We start from the raw sequence: 23,903 nt of genomic DNA, 5'->3' as shown, positions 1-23,903 counted from the left end.
AGGGCACTCTATCCACGTCCTTTCATTACTACTAATCAGCTGTGGCTGAGGAACAGGCCGGGTTTCAATTGTGTCACTTGATAATTGGCCCTTTTATCCTGTTAAAGCGATACTTCGGAATGCCGTGAGAGGGCCCAAACCGTCTTTTGGGGTTATATGCGGGCGGTTCTGAAGGCCGCTCACCGGGTGTTCCTAATTCGTCGCACGTGTGGAGGGATCGCTCTGTGGATAGATGGATGCCTGACACCCGGCGTAAGATCGAGACAGAGCATGGGGCGATAATGGCTGACCGCGGACTTGTCACCCGTTTGCTTAGTTTTGTCTCATTTGAGTAAAAACAAACTGAACCTTAAAAATGAGATAATGGTAAAATGTGAAACAATTTACCCAAAAACAAAAGTACAAACACAATGGAGAATAATTCGCTGGTGTGGGTTCAGTTTGGGGGAAAACAAAATGTGAATCATTGTTGTTACGATTCGAAAGAAATGTCGACACTGGTTCTCGCTCTTTGGTGACACAAAGACATCGATCTCAGCACAAGGATAAGTCTAGATTAGATATTCTGAAGTGCTATTCTGTATATAGCTCAAACTGGTTCTGCTTGGACGCATTTTGTTTTCAGCTTGATTATGATTACGCCATCAAAATTGTAAGATTTGGTGCGAAAAGGGCCCATGTTTCAGTCTTCTCCAAATTGGAAAAAAATAACTATTAACTGGGCCAAAGCTTCTTAATTACTATGTTTAGGCGTTTCGTCGTGAAGCTTGAAGAAAGTAACAAATTTAGATAAACACAGGCCCTATTAGAAAAGAAAGGTGCGGTTTTAAAATAAAACAACTGAAACCTTGCCGGATTTAAAATGTCATACTCTGATCATTACACTGGCGGGAATCTTAAAGATTTTCAATGTCAAGTTAAGCGATTTGCTTAATTATTATTATTTATTACTGCTTCTATTTTGCAGGTTAAGACTTTACAATTGGTAAAATACAGTTAAATAATGTTTAAATTCAGTTTAAACCTTTTACCTCAAGGGCCTAGTCTGTATTGTCAATAGTATTGACAATACGACATCTGCATTTGGTGTTGATGGTTTCTGTATTTCATGAAAGAAAATTCACCCGATCACCTAAAGTTGGGCTTGGCCGAACGCTTGCATAAGGGCTATTCATCAACTTGACCATAGAATATCGCAGAAGACTAAATAGCGACTAGACAGCTGATCATCACTCAAACATGACACCAGCATGGGAACACGGGGACTCATACAGACAAAATACAGACAAAACTTGGGTATATACTCAACAAGCCGAGAAGCTATTCAGTCTCAACAAACACACAAACAATCCCTCTAGAGACCACGAAATAGGCCAGGTCTTCCAATTGCGAAAGTAAACATGAATACGAATGCGAATGTTGAACCAGGTGGTGCCGCGCAAAGTGGACGTCTGCCTGTGCGCTGGCCAGACAAGCAAAATGCCAGCATTTACTGTGACATGAGACTCGAACGAGGCCTTTTCAGCAAATTGAACCAAAGCAACTACTATGGTTGCCTCACTTTTGAATAAAGAGGAAAAGGGTGTATTAGGCCTAACAACCGATTTGTTATTAACAGAGGATGTTTTTGAAGTCATGATTGATCAAAGTTTGAGCAGTGCTCTCATCCCCCGCGTTGGAGCAAAAGGATAGACCATACCGATCAGAGACGGATCTCTCACGTTTCTTGTGAGCAGCCATGCAGATTTGCGTTGCTACATAAATCCAGAACATCCAGAGTATAATATATGTGTCTTAAATCACTCGGGATATATGGACGACATGTTTTTCAAAAGAAAATACTTGTTTCTTACTTCTTCCCTAATTAATTTTTCGTATCGTGCTGATAAATTAACATGTCTTTGCATAATTCTGATCAGTCTTCTCAGTTTATACCAAGAATATGCAACAAATAAACAATGATTTAAAAATTGTCATATCGCTCGTACGGATGTCTACCAGTCATAGCTTTCAGCTAAAGGGATTTCGCCTAATAGGGGCCAGTTGCCAAAATCTGTTCAAAAGAAATAATTAATAACTTCAATATCTAGGACACTTGTCATCTTTTTGTTATATGGTGGAATTCCTGGAACGACTTTCAAAGGTCGGGGGGAGTAGTTGTGAGGAATCCGCCTTTCATTGATCGACCCATTAAGCCCCATCCCATTATAGGACCCGGCAGAAGTGTGTGTAGGGGGGGCCTAGTCGAAAAAGTGGGGCGCACTGCCCATTCCCCCACTTACACCGCCAGTGAGTTGGCCAATGATCGAAATGGAACATAAATATACAATGGTGAAACCGAATTAAAGGGGAGAATTTCAATTTCTCCTGAGCGAGTTGGTTATATCCGCTGCATTAAAATACTGATATAATTAACTCAGGGTGGGGAAGGTATAATAGTGTACATGGGGCCAACTCTGTGGCGGTGATTATCGGCAAAGGGGGAAAATAGCGTTTCTCGTTAGCAAGAAAAACACCGGCACTAACCGGCAACAATCCCCTGGCATAGAAAGAAGATTGGTGTTCATCTCGTAGAACCGAATTCCTTGGCAAATCAGTTACACATTCAACAATGACCGGAATATAGAGAAAGGACTTCAATCGGCTGCCGCCAGTGCCCGACTCCAGGGGCTATCCGCAGGGCTGTCGCAGGAGGGGCAACACCTGTCTTCCGCGTGGCCTGTATTGAGTCCACCAGGTCTAATTTAGAACTGGAATAATTTTCCCAGACATGAAAAAAAAAAAAGGAAAAAGAAATTGCACGAAGAGGCAAAGTTCATCAGGCGATGTTCTCTCTGTTTTTCCCTGTTGATCTTCGCCTGGTCAAAGGCGGCAGTCTGGGCGATGATTGTGTGCGTACAGATTGCCAGAAACTGTGTTTTTTGTTCCTGTTTACAAGGCCGACGGCTCGTGGTTCAGTGAACGGGCAGGGCGAGGGTATTCCGGCTGCTGGCTATCCCTTAAGCTGGCTCTGCTGTTCCCCGTTGTTATTACCCAAACCCCCTGCGCGTAGATTTCAATTTTATGGATTGAATAGTGTGTGGTTGCCGACACAGGAACACTGCGGCCAGGAGGACTGGGAACCGACCAGTATCAATAGCCGTGGCGTCCCCCGTAATCCCTACACCCCTTTCCAGATGAATTCGGGCTGACTTTGGTCCAGTAATAGGATCAAGAACCCATCAAAGACCAATTTCAGCCGATGAGAGCCATTCAGCGTGGTGCGAGTAACTGTTGCCTTTTTTGTTGGCCCGTTAATGATCAGGGAGGAGGGTCGGTGTTTTGGGGGAGTTGGGCTCCCCCGCGCGCTCAGTCACCCGCCCTTGCCATGAATTACCCTAGTAACAGACCCACCTACCTTCGGGCGACCATTCAATCTCATCCCCCTCCACACAATAACTACATTTCAGTCAACATCATACCAAAACAGCGGCGGATCAAGGCAAGCGTTTGATGTCCTGCCAAAAAAGGACTTCGAGATCAGACCCAAGGAGTTTAATATTTAATTTCTGCAAGAAAAGCTGCTGAGCATGGCTTCAGGCAAAACACACTTTGCATTGAAAACAGTGACAAAAGGAAAAGAAAACACCCAACTCAACACATGGAACTGCGATTAAAAGGAATCAGAGCTATTCCAACTTGAAGTTAGACAAAACTGATATTTTTAATAATTAATAATCATGTAGGTTTACATAATAAGAACAAAACAAATATGCGCATCGCTATTTGAGCTGCAATCTTTATCCCACGCTTTTATGTAATTTTACGGTTTTCGAGGAATTTCCAGTGATTCAAGTACTTCAGTTAAGAATTTTAAAAAAAAGGTGTGTACACTAATTTTCCTAAAAATTTTGTAACACATAATTACCATTACAATAATTACCATTATTTGTAATGCTACACTCAAGAACGGTCGGTTTGCAAGTTTACACTTGGGTCAGGCCTTCCAAAGTTTCACAGCCCTGTGGTCGAATGAGTATGAACATACGTAATGCAGAACTTGTGTGTCTTCAGTTCACCGTCGCTGCTACCCTCTCATTAACAAACACGCCTGTGATACTCAAGTATTTGTCATTGTTATCTGCCTGAAAAACATCTTATCCAGAGGTCTCCCTGCTAACATGTCAAATCAGTTTCATTCCGGGTACCTTTTTAGCCCACCTCATAGGGAGTGCAAAGAGTTTCCATGCAGCTAATTAAAATTTACAATAACTTGAATGCCCAACACTGTGGACTTAAACGTGACCCAAAGAAAAGAGTGATAAGCTGCTATGTCTGGCCTCTGCATTTTTTAGCTGTCGGCTGCAGACTAGAGTGAAACATTCACCACAATGCCACAAAAGGGGACGTCGAAACTCAATATAAGCACTGGTGTGTGAGCTCCGCCATTGTTAAACTCTCAGTGCTCGATCAAAATGATTGCTAAAGAAATACAATATCATGTTCACTCACGACCAATTGTAGGGGCCTTCTTTGAGCGGTACCCGATAAAAATGAATAATGACTTAATTTCACACAAGACTTCGCATGTTCTGTGAATTCTACAATGCCATTAACTTTCATTTCAATTTGATCCACAACCCGTAAGACTTTTGCTACTTTCAGTAAGTTGCACGCGGAAGCACAGACTCATTGGTTGAGCTTTCTTCGTTTTATATTCCGACGGTGGAGGCGCTAATCATAATTTACAGATTCGCTCGTCGCCCAGCGCCCGGGCGCTGGGAAGGGCTGATTGGCTTTGCACTGTGATTTGCTACGTTGTGCACAATCTGTGATATATTTCAAATCATTGGTTATCTTGATCAATTTTGGAAATGGTAATGATGGTAATAAAAGTCACAGTCATCTGTGGGAGGCTTTAAGAGCAACTACAAAAAACACTTAGTTTCTGGTTATCTGAGGTAGCTCCTTTTTTATCATTCTAATCTTCCTTTTGTTCTCCTAACGTTTCTAGTGTTTGGTAATTCCAATATTTGTTACATTTCAGTCTGTTGGTTAGTTTTTGTTTGGTTTGATTTTGTTTTGACCTTGTTTTGTTTTGACTGTATTGTACTACAATTGTCTTTTTTCATGTATAAACTGTTGTCAGTCTTCCTTGTCTGGTTCTTTTTTTTCTTGTCTAAATAAGGCATTTTTGTATAAGACTTTGTCTTCTGAACATATCTCCGTAGTTGCCCCCTTTTATTCAATGTCTTATGGTCTTATTTAGTTTTCACTCTTGCAGTCAAAAATCTTTGATTTATTGACCTTGTGTATAATTTGATATATACATTGCAATACGGAAAGAAATGTTAAGTCAACAAAACTGAATGAACGAATAAAGTGTAGTGAGAATATTTTCAGCAATGAGGAAGAAAAAGAAAAAAATATCTAAGTGATAACCGCCGTCTGTGTCACGCATTGTGCGAGTTTGCACGCCTGGCAGAAGTTTACCCACAGTGCTCTGCTGCGACCTCGTATGACGTATTTCCTTCACTAAAATCTGTGGATAGGCCATCAGCCCTTACCAACGCCCTGTTCGGGCGCTGGGCGACGAGCGAAGGCCTTTCAGGGTGCACCTAAGCAAATAAATTCACATAGACACCAATGATAAATCATGATCATTTAAAAGAATACTCAATTCTCACAGGCGTCCGGGCAGGACAGAAAAATCATGTTCAATATGTCCTCTTTCATTTTCCTTTTAATTTTTAATGGATTGACCGGTGAATTTTGGAGACATTCTTCCCCAAAGCAGACCATCCCTAAAACGAAGGAAATTTCACTGCCCGGAAAAGTCGCCATTTTGAAAATACATCCCTGTGCAAAACAGCTAAATAGTGCCCCTTTCGGACCCGACTGCTTCCAAATTGCTCAGAATTGGAAGCCCCGAGTCTGGGCTAGAGGTTCAGTGCCATATTTCTTCAATCCCCAATTCCGTGGCTCTCAGGACCTTCTAATATAGAATATTTTGAGTGTATAACTTTTAATCATTAGCGCGGCGGACATATTTGTGGCCTACTTATATGGACGCACCCTGCAACACAGGGTCGTCGCGTTCGGCCGCTCGTAGAACTTCTTATAAGGCGCCCTCATTTGAAAGCCTTCGCGATATCGGCTGTCAACATCAAGGTTTGTTCAACCGCAGAGCTAGGAGCACAAGGAGTTCGAACTAGCTCTATGGTACAACCGTACATGGGTCTAACCAGTAAGTCCGACATAAGCCAATCAGACCCCCCGTCGGTGATAAGTATGTAAATATTAATTACTGAATATGAACGACATGATCTTGCATAATGTACATGTATACGGAATTTCCACTAATCAAAGAGGTCAGACTTGTATACTCGTTCATTATAATGGAGGTATGAACAATGTAAAAAAAAGTCCGGTAATTTGATTGGCTGCTACCTTTTTTGGTAGATGAGCTGGGCCCAATTTCACGGCGCTGCTTACCGCAAACGAAAAATTGGCACTTCCCGTAGAAGAAAATTTTGTGCTTACGGCGAACGAGTTTCACGGGTAAGGAATTTTGGCTTGTGCGCATGCGTAGGCCTACATCCCGTAACTAAGGATTCTGTCCTTTGTACCTTTGCTGACAAGAACTTCAAGAGCAGCTTAATAAAATAGAAATAGCCGCCGTTCATTGAAAATAGAAATAGCGGCAACGCGTCCTATACCTATGGGGCTATAGATTCTGTTTTCCGTTTATTTTTGTTTGTTTTTTTTTCGCTTTCAGATCCGTAATTGTTGTTGGACATAGGCCAAAACGTTGTTTCTTGAAGTTCCTGAAAATAAAAACAACTGCTTTCGAAAATGAAGATAACTGCTCTTGGCACTAATGGGCTTTCGTACGTTTTAGCTTAAGCACATGATGTGAAACAAGCGAACAAGGGGACCCAGGATAGATGCCGGAAGTGAAAGGTCGTTAAAAATTCTCTGTTACCCATCTCCAAGCGTGGCCCTCTCACTATATTACTTAGAAGAACATAAAGATCAATTTCTGTTTCTTAGAATGGCTTCGGTTAGAAATCATTCATCAAAAAATTACAGAACGTAATTGGGCTGCCCGGGTGAAATCCCCACAGGCGGGCCTCATTTTTTAATGTACATGTACCTACCATATACACAGTACTGTGACGACACTCTAGTTATAGACAGGTCTACATCTGAGTTGCTTTTTATTTCTACGTGCAACCATGTGCAACGTACTTGGATTTCTTTGCCCCGAAACCAGAATATTTAGAGATTTAGAGATTTCAGACGTAAGGGGAAGTGCTGTGTAGGTGAACACGAAAGCAAAAACTGACCTAAGTGTATACGTACTACATCGTCATCAGTATACTATCATTTACAATGTACGAAACAAAAACCTACAAGAGATTTTGTGTACGATTCTCACTCTGTGGAAAATACGCAGTTGGGAATTTTTCTAGTTGGGAAGGCAGTCGTAAGGATGACTGATGGTAAAATGTGCCAAGACCTCAACGGTACCCAGTGCCTTTGTTATATCGGGCGTCTTGATCTGACCCTCGGGGAAATTGATGTCAAGAACTCCTTTAGCGGCCTGCATGGTCATGCTGGCTGGTCGAATCTGAATGGTGTCGAACTGGTAGTGGTGATCGGCACAAGTCTTCCTGTAGCGTTGGTAAGATCCAAACCACGTCTGTGACATGATGTCCACGTAAGCGCTGAAATTGGGGAATTTGTCCGCAGACTGATAGGACCCAGACGACTCAAAGTTGGCAGTGAAGGTATGACCGTTGAAGTCGACTTTGTAACTGTTGTCGGTGACCTTCATGTCGGCCGTGCTGGCGTTCAGGTTATACTGCAGCCGCGAGGCGGCATTCAGGATGGCGGAGTCGGTGTAGATGATGGACTTGTAGTTCAGGAGTTTGGCCGCGCCGTCGCTGGAGGGCGAAGCTGTCAGATAAGGGATGTCCAGCTTGAACTCGGGGAAGGTTGGAAGGAGCCAATCTGGGAAGCCGATCGGACCTGCGTGGTGCTCTGTACCAATCTCTAGAATCACGGGATGTAGGCCAGTTGATAGGCCAGGGAGAGAGACATCTGACAAGACCATCGAACGACCTAAAATGATGTGATCATAATATCAAAAATAACGCAAAAGCTTCGGGTAGGGGATTTGGACAAATGAATTTACAATCCTTTCGATGACGCACATAATATTGTCAAATAGTTGGGAGCTAAAAACTCTCAGAAGTTACTTCGGGCTAAAGAAATTGGAGTACAGGTTTTATAATAAGGGCTGTCGGATCTCATCAGTTGAACAGTTAGGCCTATGTTCATCAACGTGAGTCAAGGGCGTGTGAATTGACAGATGCAGAGTGCACGAGATAAAGCCAAGCCTTATCAACGACCACGGCACGGGTGACTCATAACTTCGCAGATGTCAATTTCTTTCTAGCCGATGCTTTCGATAGTGTGACTTTATATCCAGCACGAAATGAGACCGAGGGGCACCCCCCCAACATGTCCGAACACTATACACACTGTAGACTATTGTTACCTAACACATCCCCCCTAGATGTCTGAAAAAATAATCCTCAGATTCCAGTGAAACAATGACCAACACAAAGCGGGGGGGGGGGTTCTCTCCGTCTCATATCTTGCTTCATATATGTGACTTAATTTGCACTCCGTTTGGGTGCTCACAATGTCCAGTGGAAAAACTAACTACAATGTTGTGAAAGTAGTCTTTAAAATGTCTTGAAAGACAGTGTCGTTGATGAAAGACAGTTGCGCCACAATTAGGAGGCTTCACCTGAAGGTTATTACTGCGTATTATGTATGGCTGGGGTTGGGTGCAGATGATTCAGATGCAGAGAAGTATACCCAGGTTGTCAGAACATTCAGTGACATGCACTGCTGCTACTTGTTTTTCGTTTGGAACAGAGTTACACATTAAAAAACAAGGACAAAACCTCCCCGGGACGAAACCTTCCCAGATACGGCACGATATTTATATGCAAGAGATGACCAAACTTGATGATGACGGACATAATGACGTGTAAATATAGACCAGGTGCATATAGGCAAACCCGCACAGAAAATATAATTAAGATGTGGCGGCAAGTAGGCAAACATTTTTAACTGGCATAAAGTCGCCACAGTTACGATTTGCCCGAGCATGACTGCCGATGCGTTAAGCTGCCACCACAACTTACCGCTCTATGATCATGCATGTAGCCGATGCCCTGTTCCTGTATATGAAGGGTCCGCACTGCCCATAATATACTAAATGAGACCTATGGGGCAGAAAACTATGGTAGGGGAATCTGATTTGATTTGCTGACAAATTGAATTCAAGTCTAGTTCCCCTTTCCCTCATCGTGCAGCATGCAACACTGTAATTATAGTAATATAGGGTCAGTTGCATTTCATTTCAAAAAAGTTCCAGGAATAATCATACCCTCAACATGTCTGATGTAGCTGTTCTGTTTACCTTCCGGAGAAGCACAATATTTCCCAAGAAAATATCAAAAGCCCATTTACAATTTCTCTAGTAAAATTTCGTCGGGATGAGGCCCTATACTAGTCAACCGTGCGTCTCAAAGCCAGATTCGCTCGCATTTTTTGTGTGTAAAAACACGACAAAATACATGTACTGTACTTACAGTACTGAGTTTGTAAGCCCAAGTCTGCAGTTTTGTTCTAGTTAGAAAATATGTGTATCTAAGAAACCGTAAGCCTATAGCCGATATACAACCATAGAAACCTTTTGGATCACTTTTTGTGATGAGTAGCCTACTTACCGGTAGGGAGCATCTTCTGAACAGTGGTATTGGGGAGGGGAATGATGGCCCACCAGGCGTGATAATAGCCCTTAATGGCATCCTTGGCGTTCACTTCGTGTCTGGCGATACATATCAGCAACACAAATAGCACCAAAACCAATTTTGTCATTCTGTTTTAGGTAGATTTGTCTGGCTTGAAAGCCGACCTGCGCTTTCCCACAAATTACTGTGCGTACAGTTTGCTAGTATTATAAAAAATGAGATTTACTGACAGCCAGCAAACATTAAATAGACCATAGGAGCAATTAGGTATACTATCTTGACAAAATCTTTTGTCGTGGAAAGCAGACGGTACATGCCAATAACTGACTCCACTGAATTGCTGATTACGATGCGTGTCGATCAAACTGAACCAACGTTATCAGTCTGAGTACAGAAAACTCTAGACTCTAGAAACCGGAGCCCCAGCTGGTAAAGATTCCAGTGTAATTTAGCAGTGCCGTGACAGAGTGCTGGGAGTTTGTGCAGCCAGTTTTTATACAAACGGCTTCTTCTTTCCAAACTACAAATGGAGGAAATGACAGGCACTGAAGATAGCCGATAAACGCCACGATCAGTACACGTCTGCTTTCGTTACTTGATTCGGACATATTTACCAGACAAGCAATAAAAGCGGTTATAAGTACGCCACGCGATATTTCACACTTTTGTAAGGCCGGGTCATACCAAAGGCGAGCGTGAAAGCGAAGCGAATTTGACGTCCCAACTTGCAGCGAAATTCGCTCGAGTTGAAATGTGTTACATTTTTAATTTGCAGCGCAAATATTGTGATCACGTCACAAAATTGCGTTGATGTTCGCTTTACGGCAACCCGTGAGGTAGGCCACGCGTGGTGAAATCAAGAAAGTCTCACAGCACGCTTCGTCACGACGCGTCGCCCGACTTTTCCTTTGCTCCCACATATCCTCATGTTGATCATCCACAGTTCCAGAGGCCTGCCGGCTGAGCAACGCAATATATTATTCATACAAGACTAGCTAATCCATGTGCCATCCAGTTGGATTTGAATGGCATAGTTTCAGACCATGGCATAAGTATGGTGTTCCATACGTGCCATCCGGTCAGATTTTTCACCCGTCGTCGCACTTTTGGTTTGGAATCGCATTTTTCAACCGGCGTAGCATTTTCCAACCGAAGTAGAGACCCTACTGCGATAAACGCTCCCTCAGGCAGCAACTCTGCAGGTTGGCGAATACCAACTAGAGAGAACAATACGCCTACTGGGTTTGCTTTTTGACGTAACTTTACGTAATGACAGCAGTTACTACCAAAACAGCCACAGCAATAAGTAATTATAGTAGTCATCAATACGGGGGCATTTTTTACTCAACAAGCTTGCAGCAGTGAGAAACCAAATTGAGCGATGTGAACTTTCACAGACGATTGGGTTGTATCAAAATGAGAATTGTAGGAACCTGACCGAGTTCATTAAGCGACTGTTAACTTATTTACCTGCAGCTATACCAATCGACAAATACATGCTAATTTAGCCGTTTCCATAATCATTAAACATATTCACGTATACCTTAAGCGTCCCAGTCAACAACGTCAGGTCAGCTAGACCATGGCTTGACCTGACCATCAACGTTAATAGCTGCGCGGCTTATTCACATCAAAATGCGACACTGGTTGAAAAATGAGACGCCGGCTGAAAAATGCGACGCCTGTTGAAAAATCCGACTAGACGGCACATATGGAACACCATACATAAGCTGTTGCCATGACCAAAACTAGCAGTCAACTGACTAAGAAATATGGAAGGGCTGCGAAGCACCGTGATCAGAATATCGACAAGAATATATCAATTCAGTGCTCTAAAATATGTGATTGCCGAGCTTTCGGTAACTGAGTACCTTCTTCAGGGCAAGCAGATTCAGTTCAAATAGTCAACTGACCTATTTGTCTACAGATGGTAGTCACGGAGTGTCTGCGCATGATTCAGACTTTGAAATTTGTTCTTCTTCAATTTCAAAGACACTGGGTTCGTAGGTATCCGCGCTGTTGTGATGACCAAGCACGATTTCTCTATTCTGCTCACTATAGAGCTCAGGAAATACCATGAAATGCCAGAATCTCGACAAGTTGATTGAAACTTTCAGCGCTCCGTATCTCACATCTGGATAAGGAGCATTCATTTTTTGGACTGAATTCTGAACATCAAAATGCCACTCTGGCTTTTCCATACCAATCCTCATTAGGGCGCCTCGTTCAAAAGTTCACTTTCCAGTAACATCTTAAGGGCGTCATATATAGAGAGTAGAATGTTGCAAAAATATATTCCAAAATAAAACTCTTGTCATCAGCCTTTTAACATTCGATCTTCTCAAGGATATAACATGCAGACGATTACCCACACATTGGTTAACACATGGTCTTCATAATTTGGCATCCCCCCACCATGTCAGCATGCTGTACTGTCACTGTAGCTATAAGCTGATAGACATCACTAGTTATATAATCTACGGGACAGTACAAAACGCAATTTGTTCATAACATTTATTTATTACCTCAATCTGAGTCAACAAAACATGTTAGGCACTGTTTGATCCGAGTCCACTGGGTTTAATGAGCAAAACCAAACCACGTTTGCACTGTAGACCTTAAAACAGAGATTTGCTTCACTTGAGATTCCTTTCATGAATGGCACACATGCCAAATACATCTCTTTCCAACACTTCACGTGAAACGAAAAGCTTTTTTTTACACACATATCAACATTGCATTGAAACTGCTGTGTTTCATATCACAGCCTTCAACATTGTGTTCACCCAGTCCCAACCTAGAACAGTTTGTCAACATTCCCACCAAGTTAGTACACGCAAAGTCTTTTTTAAAGAGAAATTCAAGCCGAATCACTGTCGACATTGTGATAACTTTGACCTCACAAATTAAAGTTGTTCCATCAATATTGAGAATTTTCTGGACTTTATCATTTTACACATTACACTGCATTACCTTGAGCCTTTCCTCCAACTTCTGCTTGATGAAGCATGTAACCTGTACAACATGAGTGGGCTGTCACTAACAGAGTCATGCAGACAAAGCAAACCAACTCCCGTGTGTACAAATAAGAACAACCTTAAATTCCGGCATATTTACCATGTGAGTAACATTAGTAAATAGCATGAACGCTTGTGTCAGGAAATTAAACCAGCTGAATACATCAACTAAAACTCCTCTAGAATTGGCACAACGGCAGGTGTAGCCATTCATCTAATTATGTCGAAGTGCTTAGAATACATACACCACAGTAGGCCACAGAGATGCAACCAATTGTATAGTAGTCACCAACAACCCCATTTAGCCCTTACATGTCTTATAGGCCACACCCCAAATGATGATACGTGCATTTGGCATAAGTACAGTGTGGCTTTCACGTGACCTCTAGAGGCTACAGGGCAGAGTTCATTTTATCCGAGCTATTTACACAGATGAGGGCTGCTCCATGTCCAGCAAAACATCAACCTGGAGTTGTTATTGCCCCCCAACATTCTCCAGCCCAATGCTTTACATGTGTCTGTGTCCTTGGCCTAAACAGGTGAGTTTAGAGAGTATCATTCCTGTTTGGAAAGGACAGAGCGGCAGGACTGTGTTGTCAGGAGCCTGTGGGAGCTGAAAACAGACAGGCCAATCCCAATGAAGAAGAGGAAGAGGGCTGTCTTTGGTATGGCTGTGTCACTGGGTCGCACGCCACTCATCTGCAGAGAAAAATGACCAATCTGCCATTTAACTACATTTGTATCACAAAACTGGGCATTTTCACTTTCTACTGGAGCTAAAAAGCTGAGACAAGTCATATTTAAAAAGTGCTTTCGTTACTTTAATATTTGCCCAACAAACCTACAGAACCCATAACCTCTGATCATCACTCTTAAAGAGGATTGGAGACACGTAGCTTGTTGTAGTATTTAGCAGGTACAACTCAGTCTCCATCTTTGCTTTGCGTAAAACCTGATGCCCCATGATGGTTAACAAAGAAGCCTTAGATTCTGGGTTACGCTTAGTGGTGATTTTGGAGAGTTCAGAAAGGCTCTGAGCACAAGAAGGCTAAGTTAATCATCTCATGGATGAGATCATTTGGATTACGAAAATTAAGCGAATAAAGGAGTAAATTTACAAGGTCCAGACTGCCACAGAACATTTGAAAGAAAAATATCCTACTGAAGGTTCTGCACAGTGTGCAGTGCAAAATTACACAGTGGTATGTACCTCCAAAAGCCTGTTGGCAATGAGCCTACGATTGATCCTGGATATGATCATGATGTTTCTTCAGTGTTGCTGCTACAATAACATCCTCTGACTCTTCACTGATCTGTAATTAGAAATAAATGAGAAGGGTGACTGAATAACAAATTCTTAAAAATTAGTCCACGTAAAAAATAAACCAGTTTCTCCTCTAACCCACTTCCTCCTTTCCTGCCTGCCTCTTTTTAAAAGAGTTTTTGTCTTACCTTCTTTAACAGAAGCTTATGCCATTAGGTTTTTGCGGTAATTTCATAAGATTGGCTGATTTAGGGATTCAAGATTTACTACAGCCTTCATTCCACCGACTTGTTTCATAGAAAAACACAGTGGTGTATTCATAACTTGAAGATCTTGTAATCTATCTAGCACAAAATCCATGAAGTACAGGGTGTTCGTAGTAAGTGAATATGCGCATGCCAGGTCAACGCAGTTTTCCACAGCCAATAGTATATGTAATCAGTCAATTCACCTTAGAGTAATATGTCTCTTAGACAATGTAGTACTGTACTGTGAATCAATTGAAAAACTTCATTGAGGAAGTTACTGCATGCAGTCAACTCATGGCAGTGACATGAGTGATGACAAATTACATGTACATGCGTGTATGACTCGTGACTCAGACTTGAGTCTGACTTGAGTAACATTTTAATAACTCAGACTCACACTTGAGTCACTTTGACAAATGACTCCGAAAGGGACTTGCTGCTGTGGACTTGGACTCAAACTTGACCTGTATGACTGGTGACTCTGCAGAAATAACATTGTTGCATCGTTTTTGCACTGAGCAAAACAGTGCATGATGCAGCTACTGCAGTGCATGTGTGGTGCGTGGTTGACAGATCACGTGTACATCAAAAGGCTTCGTAGTCATAGTTTAATTTCCATGGTTTATTTGACATTTACATGAGCACGTATTTCAAGTTCATTAAATTTGAGAAAAGCTGTGGTCAAAAATGAAATATTTGCAGAACCTGAAAAAGTGTTCTCAATACAATAACAAAGGTGACTCGTGATTCGACCTTTGAGAGATGTGACGTGGACTTGGACTCAGATTCAAGTCTGTGCTTCATGACCACACTTTCACTGATGTCAGTTACATGTCAATGCCATGGAAGTCTGACACCCATTCTCTGTTGACTAATAATTATGGGCACAGAGGAAATTACATATAGGGTTGGGTCAATTCAAATAATTCACGATTCGAATACTTGACCTTCAATTTGATCGAATATCCAAATATTTGATCGAACCGACCGGCAGATTGTTGATGAACAAACCATATACAAAATCAGCTGCAATAACACACACAATTGTAGATAATGATCAAAATAATAGCTTCTCAAAGCTTGGTGTATCTCCAGCCGCGATTTACATGTAGCAAGATTTAAATTTAGAGATGAACAATACTTTTTGCCCTGTTGAAAATTTCTATTCCTTTTAAATTAAACTGTTTAATGAATAATTTACATTTTCAATCACTGTAAGATTTCTATCGCTTGTCATTTGAATCTGTATGAAACAAACCTCCATAGTGCAATTTTTCTCATTTAAAACAAAAGAAAATTTTCCCTTCCTTTTCATGAATTTTGCATTTGAATATTGAAATTCAAAAAATAATATTTGAATATTCGGTTATTTGGCACACCCTAATTATTTCTGGAAACACTGGGAGTTTCACGTCTAGAAACTGTACTTCTTGTTGACGAAAATTCTCTCAATGTGCAGCTTGGATCAGCAGCCATGTTGCCTGCACATGATAGTCAGTTTAGACCATACCATTATGATCAATCGGCGATTGCGAGATCAAAATCCCTTTAAATAAAATTTGACCTTAAACTGATCCGGTTTCTCTTTTTTTGTACCTTACACTTAGTTGAAATCCTCTAATTTCTGTTTACAATGAATTTCTTTGTCAATTTCCACCAGTGTTTTTAGCTGCCTTTAAAATTCCCATTTATTCAGACTACTACAATATCTGCATACACTATACACAAAAATGCGCCTATGTGTTCCCCGCAGCAACAAAGCCTGCTGCAAACAGTCATTTGTACCAGATTCAATTCACCTCTTTATCAGTAAAGTTACTAGATAAACTTTGTCATATAGTATGTCTATGAATAATTAGTTTTTATTGTTAATACTGTTTTGTCATTTCCACAATGAGATAATTAACTACAAAATTGCGTATTGTCTTGGTTTATGTTAATATGTTGTGTGGAAACTTGTTATTTTGAGGCATGACGTAAATAATTTATAACTTTATAATTCTTGTCATGCTCTAATTTATCATCCTGTGGCTGACCCTTGAGTTCATGCGCCATGAGTGCACAAAAATCGCTGGCAACAGCCACTTGTGAGATAACACTTGCTCAACACAAACACTGAAACTGTGCACAGTGCAACAGCATGCTAACATGCACTCAGATTCAACGGCTGTTCCTTGTCATTCTTGCCATTAGGGCAAAAGTAATGAGGAACCCTGTGATTGGTCCATGTCAACCCCCCCAGCACGCTGTAGCCAACCAGCCAGGTAAGTCCTGGTTAAGAACTACACATGCATATATACGGGAAGCGGCTGAAGCTACATTCCATACAGTTGTGTAGCAATTGCAGCCGTGGTCAACCACTTGGTTGCAGCTTTTCTTCACGTACACGTGTAAACCGCATGACTCTCAGACGATGATCAGAATGTATTTTTGCCTGCACAATTTTTGTAAAATCAGCATCGTTTTGATCCGTGTTTGTTTTCTTGGTACACAGAAGATACATGTACATGTATGTTACTTTGAGAACTCAAAGTCACTACTCCATTATTACTCCTTGTGACTTTGAGCCAATACAGTTTACATCATGGCATAACACTATGGGATTTTTGTAAGCAAACTTGATAGGCGAATGCTACACAACTTGTACAAAACTATTCAAGACAGTGAGAGCAAACTTGAGTAGCCTACAGCTCTTAAAAAGGGTGTAACAAGGGTTTCAGAGCATGAAACTGAGTATTTTTGAACAGAATGAGATTTTTATTCATCAATTTCTTGGTTCCACACGATGATGATCATACTGCTCATGCCGTGTTTGTTTACCAATCTCGGTTCGACCATTTTCGAAAGCGGGGATTAGCATCTTTACTTGTTTTCACTGCGCGACCGCCACCAGGACGTGACGTGCAACATATGCTGTGCTGTGTAACTGTGACAATTTGCAAGATCTTAGAAATCCCCCGCCTGAAGAAAGCAAGCATTTGCCTATTGAGTTCATTTTAAAAATCCCATAGCATTACGACTCCATGTTTAACCAAAGCGTGACTTCAAACTAGTAGGGAACAAGACTCTAGCCACCAGGCAAAATTTGTCCTGGTTAAAATAAACCGAAACACGGACAAACGTCAGACATGTTACATCTGACATGTCTGGCCATGGTCAGACCATGGAGGTATACAGGAAGAGATGGTCAGACGGTCTGACCTAGCTCTACTAAGTGGAACGTTAGTCTTCCTCTTTAACGATTTTGGATGGGATGGTCATTGAAGCCCCAACCGTTTGACGTTGGCATTTACGGAAGCCAGTACAGTAGGTGGTGATAGAGGTATTTTTGGTGAGTCTTTGGAATTTCTGAGAACCGTTTTCACCTTGCTCTATGTAATGTCATGGAGCGTTAGTATGACAACCCCGTCCAAAATCGTTAAAGATGAATACCAACATGATTAATGTTAGTCAGTTAAGAGTTAGGTCTGACCAACCGCATCAAACTTCTTTTTTTTTACGCAGTAAGTAAACCCTCAGCCTCAGGCGTGTTACTTCTTGTTACTGCAATGACCTAGGTCCTACCTGAATTCCCCACAGTGCAGGACACGCAAACCTCAAAAATACACGCCTATGGTAATAATTTCACAGCTTACTTTGGACATGTCATCAAATAAAACGAACATCATTTACCGGCACGTTGCTCTTTTCCCTCTCACGCACTCGACGCCATCTTGCATACAAAATGGTTGCGCGCCGCGCACACGTACCGCGGCCGCCCGCCCGCCCGCGCCGCGTCTCATAACCGGTCGGGCTTTTCCAAATAGCGGATTCGTCAAAACGTGGCTTCACCAAATTTGTACTCACTTTTAGCTCGGTGGAGTATCAAAATAATGTTGTTCTATGAATCATATAAAATAAGTATTTTTGTTTAATAACGGCTATTTTTAGACATGGAAGTCATAGCTTCAGGTAATTTCGATGTCAGTGACAAATCCGCCGGTAAATAAAGCCGCGATTTGAAAAAAATGCTGGTCAGTGCGCTATACTTGACGATACCGAAAACCCTTAACATAGCAGTCGTTGATGGCGCCCTGTATGCAGACCAAAGTTACCGAAAACTCGCCAACTCAAATTCATGAAATTGTTTTGTGACCTGAAAAGAACTCTCATAATAACTCATGAAAAAGTCAAAACTTCCAAAAGGCCCAAGACAGGCGTCAATTAGTTTTAATGTTTCTAATTTCACCTTCTGTTTAGGCGAAAAAGGTAAGCCAGTAGATTTTGTCATTACCGGGATGAAAGAATTAGCTACACCCATTTTAATTTTGAGAACAGTTGTACTTCATTGAAAAATAGCGGGGGCATTTTCAGGGTCCATTTGCACGCACATCCAACCACCTCGGAAGTACAAGCTCAGAGATGTAGCCCTCTATGTGTAAAACCGTAGCTCTAGTGTGCAGACATGCCAAACACCCTCTAACAAGCCTACTGGTGAAATTGCGGGCATAGACTGATTAAGACTTTCAGCGGTATATCCAGCGTTTGGTGTGTGTGGGGGGCGGATTCAAAAGCGAATGAGGCTTGGCCCATTCAACATGATGTTGGGGGAGAAAAGATTCAAAAGCCTTACTCACGGTCCCGACAGCTTTGCTTTTATTTACTGATGTTGTTTTCTTAGCGTTTTGGGTGCTAATATTTGATAAATTAAATATACCGGTTACTTTCTTTGCGACTCACCTATGAAGCATTCTTTGTGAGAAAAAATAATTGGGGGAGGGTAGTTGCAAGTTGTTGTGTACAACGGCTGGCAGATTGCTCTGGTTACTATAATGCACTACGATACATTGATGGGTTACTATGTGCACGACCTCCGACCGCGAGGTTATCTTCCTGTTAGCGAAGCGTGTTATTTGAAGTTTTTGGTTGGCCAATGGCAATGCCTTATCAGGAGTGAAAGTGTCGGCTTAAAATGACAAAAGCATGGCTTTGGTGCAATCACGGTAATTTATCTTCTCACTAACTATCTCAAAGTCATTAGTTATCTTGATAAATTTTGGATGGACTAATAAAGTGTAGTGAGAATATGTTTTTGCAACGAGGAAGAAAAAGAGAAAGTATCGAATTAAAAACCGCCACGCGCGCCTGGCAAAGATTACCCACAATGCTCTGCGCGTCGTCAGCTGCGACCCCGAGTGATGTATTGTTTGTGGTTGGTTTGTTGGGGTGTATGTTTGTTTGTTTTTATTTGACAACACCCACACAGATTACAAATGATCATATACAAACAAATTAATTAACTCAAACAAAATAAAAAGAACTACATATAAATCCAGGGCACTGACGAGGACAGCACAAAAAAGCTAGAAATAGCTTATTTCCATTGCAGTCCTCTCTTTCTTTCACTAAACTCTGTGCAAGGCTTTCCAGCGCCAGTGTTTGGGCGCTGGGCGACGAGCGAACGCCCAACCCTGCTTCCACTAACATGATGCGGATTAGAGAGGTCTTTGATTCTATAATCGGACTTAGTTAAGTTTTATGGGAGTGGATGTATTTATTTCATGTATTTCATTTTTCGGGATACACTTACAAAGACATTCTATTCACAGAGGATACATATAAACATTAGAAACAAAACACAAAGGACGCAATATTTAACCAGCTCCCGCTGGATTGCCCAAAAGAAACATATCTGTCGTGGGGCTCTCCAACTGGCTAAATAGGAAACAGGAATAACTAAAATAAAGAAAATTATAAAAGCAAAAAAACTTAGGAAATAAAAACAACATAAATGTAACATAGCATAAACATACAACATAACATTAGTAAAAACTATTTCAATTAATAAAGCTATGAATAAAAACAAATTTGAAAGTATACTGAAATGGGCGTCTTAAATTACTTAAGGTGCACATACATGTACATGTATGAGAAAAAAATACCTGTTCTGGCAAAGCAGTGGAAAAAATGGAAAGAAAAATGTACGTACATACATAGAGCCTTTTTAAAAATGGGTGACTTAGAGGTGGAGTTGGATATTCTCCAAGGCATGGATGATAGCGTGCTGGCTAAAGAGGTGTTCACGCAAAAAGTGAAAGTAGTCTTTGGGGGAGGGTTCTCAGAGACAGAAGTCTCGAAGGTCATGGGGAAGCGAAATAAACAATCTGGGAAAGACGGTAAATGAAGAAAATTTCACACATTTGATGTTTGAAGAGCAGGGTGTCTGTCTTCCTTGTGTTAGGGTGTGGAAGAAAATGTGACGGGATGTTGATTTGTTTGAAGAAGCATTTAATGACGAAGGAAGCACTTAAGAAGACAAGTCTGTGTGTGTGGGTAAGTTTAGACAAGTTTTCTTCGTAAAAGATGGCCTTTGATCAAGGCGTCCGCGGCGAAATGGATAGTCGTTCAAGAGCGAGGAGCTGGAGGAGAATAGTTTAAGCACCAAACCAACGCACGAAGAAAGACTACACGACGAACCGCACGCACGCCCTGCGGCGCGCACAGCCACAACACATAATACAGTTTGGCCACTGCATGCGCATATGCGCATGCATTGTTTATACTCGCGAGCTTGCATGCAGTTTGTCGTGTGGTCCTGACTATCCATTTCGCCGCGGGCTCCTTGATCAAAGGCTATGTAAAAGAGGGAGGCAAGACTGTAAGTGTCAGGAGTATGTCCCTTTTCAGCCTTTGTCCACTCCGATCCACTGACATGGTTCGTCGCGGGTTCAATTTTCCCTGCAGGACTTTTTCTCAATGTAAATTAATGGTATCCTCCAAAGTATAATTTTTCCCAGCGTAACACTAACAGCAATTTTGGGGGCTTACGAGCTGCATGTGACAGGGAATAAATACAGACGTAAATTATACACATATGTATATTCATGAAGGTAGGACTTGAGGTGTGCCTTGTGTGGAGACCAACATAAATAGGCATTATTCTTTTGGCCGTTCCAGTGAAGAGGTCTGATCAGTTTAGCAATCATCGTTGAAAATCCAGGAATTTTGTAATGTTGCAGCCCCCTCAATAAAATGGCTAAAATTTACAATGCAATAAACATTTACAAATTTGAAATAAAATTTGTGCTATTAGAATTTATTCACTTACAATCGTGTAAAATCTAATTATTTCCCTGGTTAAAATCCGCAAGGCTGATTGTCAAACTATTCTCTAACCTGGCACGTTTTTGGCACTAAGAGTACGTGTTATTGTCCAGGCAATATGCGAAATTGAAAAAAAATCATTAGCTCAGTTAATATCCTTGATAATAATTCAACACTCAGGCTGAACATAAAATTGTCTCGTTGTCATTCAACTTTACTTTGTATGCACTAGATTCATTTTAGCAATTCCCAAACTCAGTGTTTATGTGTGACACTGAAAACAATGCCAGAGCAGGTCACTCAGGCATTTGAACCGAATCTCCAAAAAATCAATCGAAGTAATGTGGGCCAGATCGAGGAATTCGAGTTTATGCAAAAAAAAATGCATCGGGCAGAGAAGCTGTTGGGCTTTTTCCAGATATACTGATACATTTAAAACAATCTACAGTTTCCACATTCCTTTCCTTTAACATAATATTGGATGAATGAGATATGGGCAGAGAAACTACGCAGTGACGGTTCTACGTGGCAAAGGAGCAGTTACACCGTCCCAAAAGAACTGTGAAGTTTTGTCGTGCGCCCTCGCTTACTTTGTTTTCGTAATCATGACCATGACCCAAAGTAATGGATTTGGCTAAAGTGACATGTGCGTCTATGGAAATCACTAACTATAGAGCTGCATCCAATTTTACTTGCTTCAAGCCGCAGCCATTGGAAAATGGGCGTACAACCTCGTTTTCGTAGTGTAGAGCACTGTCCGAACCTATTATAAAATAAAGTTGACACCGACAACAACGTAGTTACTCTTGGGGACGAAGTTGCTGAAGGTTCACAATCACAGACATGACAGCAAATTCCTAAAGTGTAGGCTGTGTGAAAAATTATATTGAAATAGACGGATTTGGAATAGCCATAGATAGCCAGCATCAGTAAGGGTGACTAGATAGTTTTCGTTGGTCCTGTGTTTTCCGCCAAAAGCATGTATTGTGATATGCTCACATGGAAAATGTTCTTAGAAAATGAATTATGTTTTTGGACAGACCAAATTAAAAATAGGCCTAATTCATACACGCACAGTATTCTAACAGTATCTGTCAATAAAGGTGCGGACATATCATGTATATTGTCAAATCCCTTTGCATTGGGTTCACAACATCGGATCATAATTCATCAACATGTGGACATGTACAATGTACATGTATGTCTCTACGTGTACACCCACCACAACTTGTAAAAATGTTCTGTGAAAAGAGTCATGCCACTTAGTGTCAACAAGTGTCAATGATCGTCAACAAAAGATCAACAAGTTTTCAAGCAATTTATGCAAAAATCTTACATTTACAGTATTACATAATAAGGATCCTAAAAATCAGATGTATCCACATTTATTACCCAAAATATTTGAAAGTGGAAATTAAAGGAACAAAGTTGGCCCTATTCATCCAGCCCAACCAGCCATCATCTTGTTTCCCCACGGACAGTATAAAAAACAAAGATGGTGGCCCTCTTAAACTGCAAAACTGTTCATTTTTCTGTGAGAATCTGGAAGCAAATTCGCTGTTTCTCTCATATAGTGACAGATGTTAGAGTCTCTTAAATATGATAAAATCACCTTTAAATTGTTACAGGGTATTTTCAAGTTGTTGATGCTTTGTTGATGCTGCTTGTGTGTATTGATGCTTGTTGACGATTGTTGATGCTAAATAGCACGATGGAATATAAATGCTTGAGTGCAGCTAAACATACTATGACAGCTAAAATTGCAGGCTCTGTACATGTAGATTTTAAGATGTAATTTTTATGCTTTTACTAAGCCAGATTCCACGTCACTTACTGTAGCAGTCAATTTTAACAAGGAAGTGGCTACATATACATGAACTGGCACAGGTCCCAGTTTTGCAAGGCTGTGGATGTGGCAGCAAAAACTTTCCTGTATGTGATATCATCTGCCTCTCGTTTGAAATATAACATTAAAAAATTATAATTTTTGATAGCTTTCAAATTGCCAGAGTGGGGTAGTGGAGAGCAGTGCATACATGTATGGAGTTTTTTCTTTCCCTCAAGTTGTCAGCCTCATAGAGCATCTGGAGAAAGGTCACTACTAATAAATTGGATGCAAGTCTTTTTATTACAGTAATACAATAGTACATGTACCGTACCTGTATAATGTATGTGAACATTAATTACGATTCTGACCTATTTTCATACTACATGTACATGTAATAGTAGTATCATGTTCTTTTCATGCACAGGATAAGAATTACATACACGTACATGCGCATCTTCTCCATAAATGGAGCTAGTCTGTTGGTTTGCACAGAAGCATCGGCCATTTGACTCACTCATAGAAGTGCATACCATATGCCCATGTACATTTACATTGTAAATAGTTTGTTATCACAAGCCAATTGTGCATTCCAAAATATGCGATTAAAGTGTTGGTTTACATTATTTAGCGGAGCACCATAATATCAAT

At 41.1% G+C, this 23,903-nt stretch overlaps 1 protein-coding gene and 1 long non-coding RNA gene across 4 annotated transcripts; both read right to left on the bottom strand.

The window, feature by feature from the left end:
* Nucleotides 1-3,678: 3,678 nt before the first annotated feature.
* LOC110977377 (uncharacterized) lies at nucleotides 3,679-10,112 on the bottom strand. The gene is made up of 2 exons (XM_022231437.2): nucleotides 9,792-10,112; nucleotides 3,679-8,106 (listed from the first exon to the last, which is right to left on the bottom strand). The coding sequence occupies exons 1-2, from the start codon at nucleotides 9,940-9,942 to the stop codon at nucleotides 7,451-7,453; spliced, it is 807 nt and encodes a 268-aa protein (XP_022087129.2). The 5' UTR covers nucleotides 9,943-10,112; the 3' UTR covers nucleotides 3,679-7,450.
* A 2,203-nt stretch (nucleotides 10,113-12,315) lies between these two features.
* On the bottom strand, nucleotides 12,316-18,156 carry LOC110977384 (uncharacterized). Of its 3 annotated transcripts, none has more exons than XR_002597949.2 (3): nucleotides 18,017-18,156; nucleotides 14,043-14,145; nucleotides 12,316-13,531 (listed from the first exon to the last, which is right to left on the bottom strand). It is a non-coding gene; the product is annotated as an uncharacterized LOC110977384 (long non-coding RNA). The 3 variants fall into 3 exon arrangements; XR_015426236.1 differs by having other exon boundaries at nucleotides 17,980-18,056; XR_015426235.1 differs by having other exon boundaries at nucleotides 17,909-18,044.
* Between the last annotated feature and the right edge of the window lie 5,747 nt (nucleotides 18,157-23,903).

Source organism: Acanthaster planci, linkage group LG08, assembly GCF_054643075.1.
Source record: "Acanthaster planci isolate LZ-2023a linkage group LG08, COTS_SCS, whole genome shotgun sequence".
NCBI lineage: Eukaryota > Metazoa > Echinodermata > Asteroidea > Valvatida > Acanthasteridae > Acanthaster > Acanthaster planci.
Note: the sequence above shows the minus strand (reverse complement) of the source record. Positions and strands in the feature narration are given on the sequence as shown.

Excerpts from the sequence above, each read along its gene's own strand:
- LOC110977377 (XM_022231437.2), bottom strand. The coding sequence starts at position 9,942 with ATGACAAAATTGGTTTTGGTGCTATTTGTGTTGCTGATATGTATCGCC. Across the intron at positions 8,107-9,791 it reads TCAGAAGATGCTCCCTACCG|GTCGTTCGATGGTCTTGTCA; the intron begins GTAAGTAGGCTA and ends ACATCATTTTAG.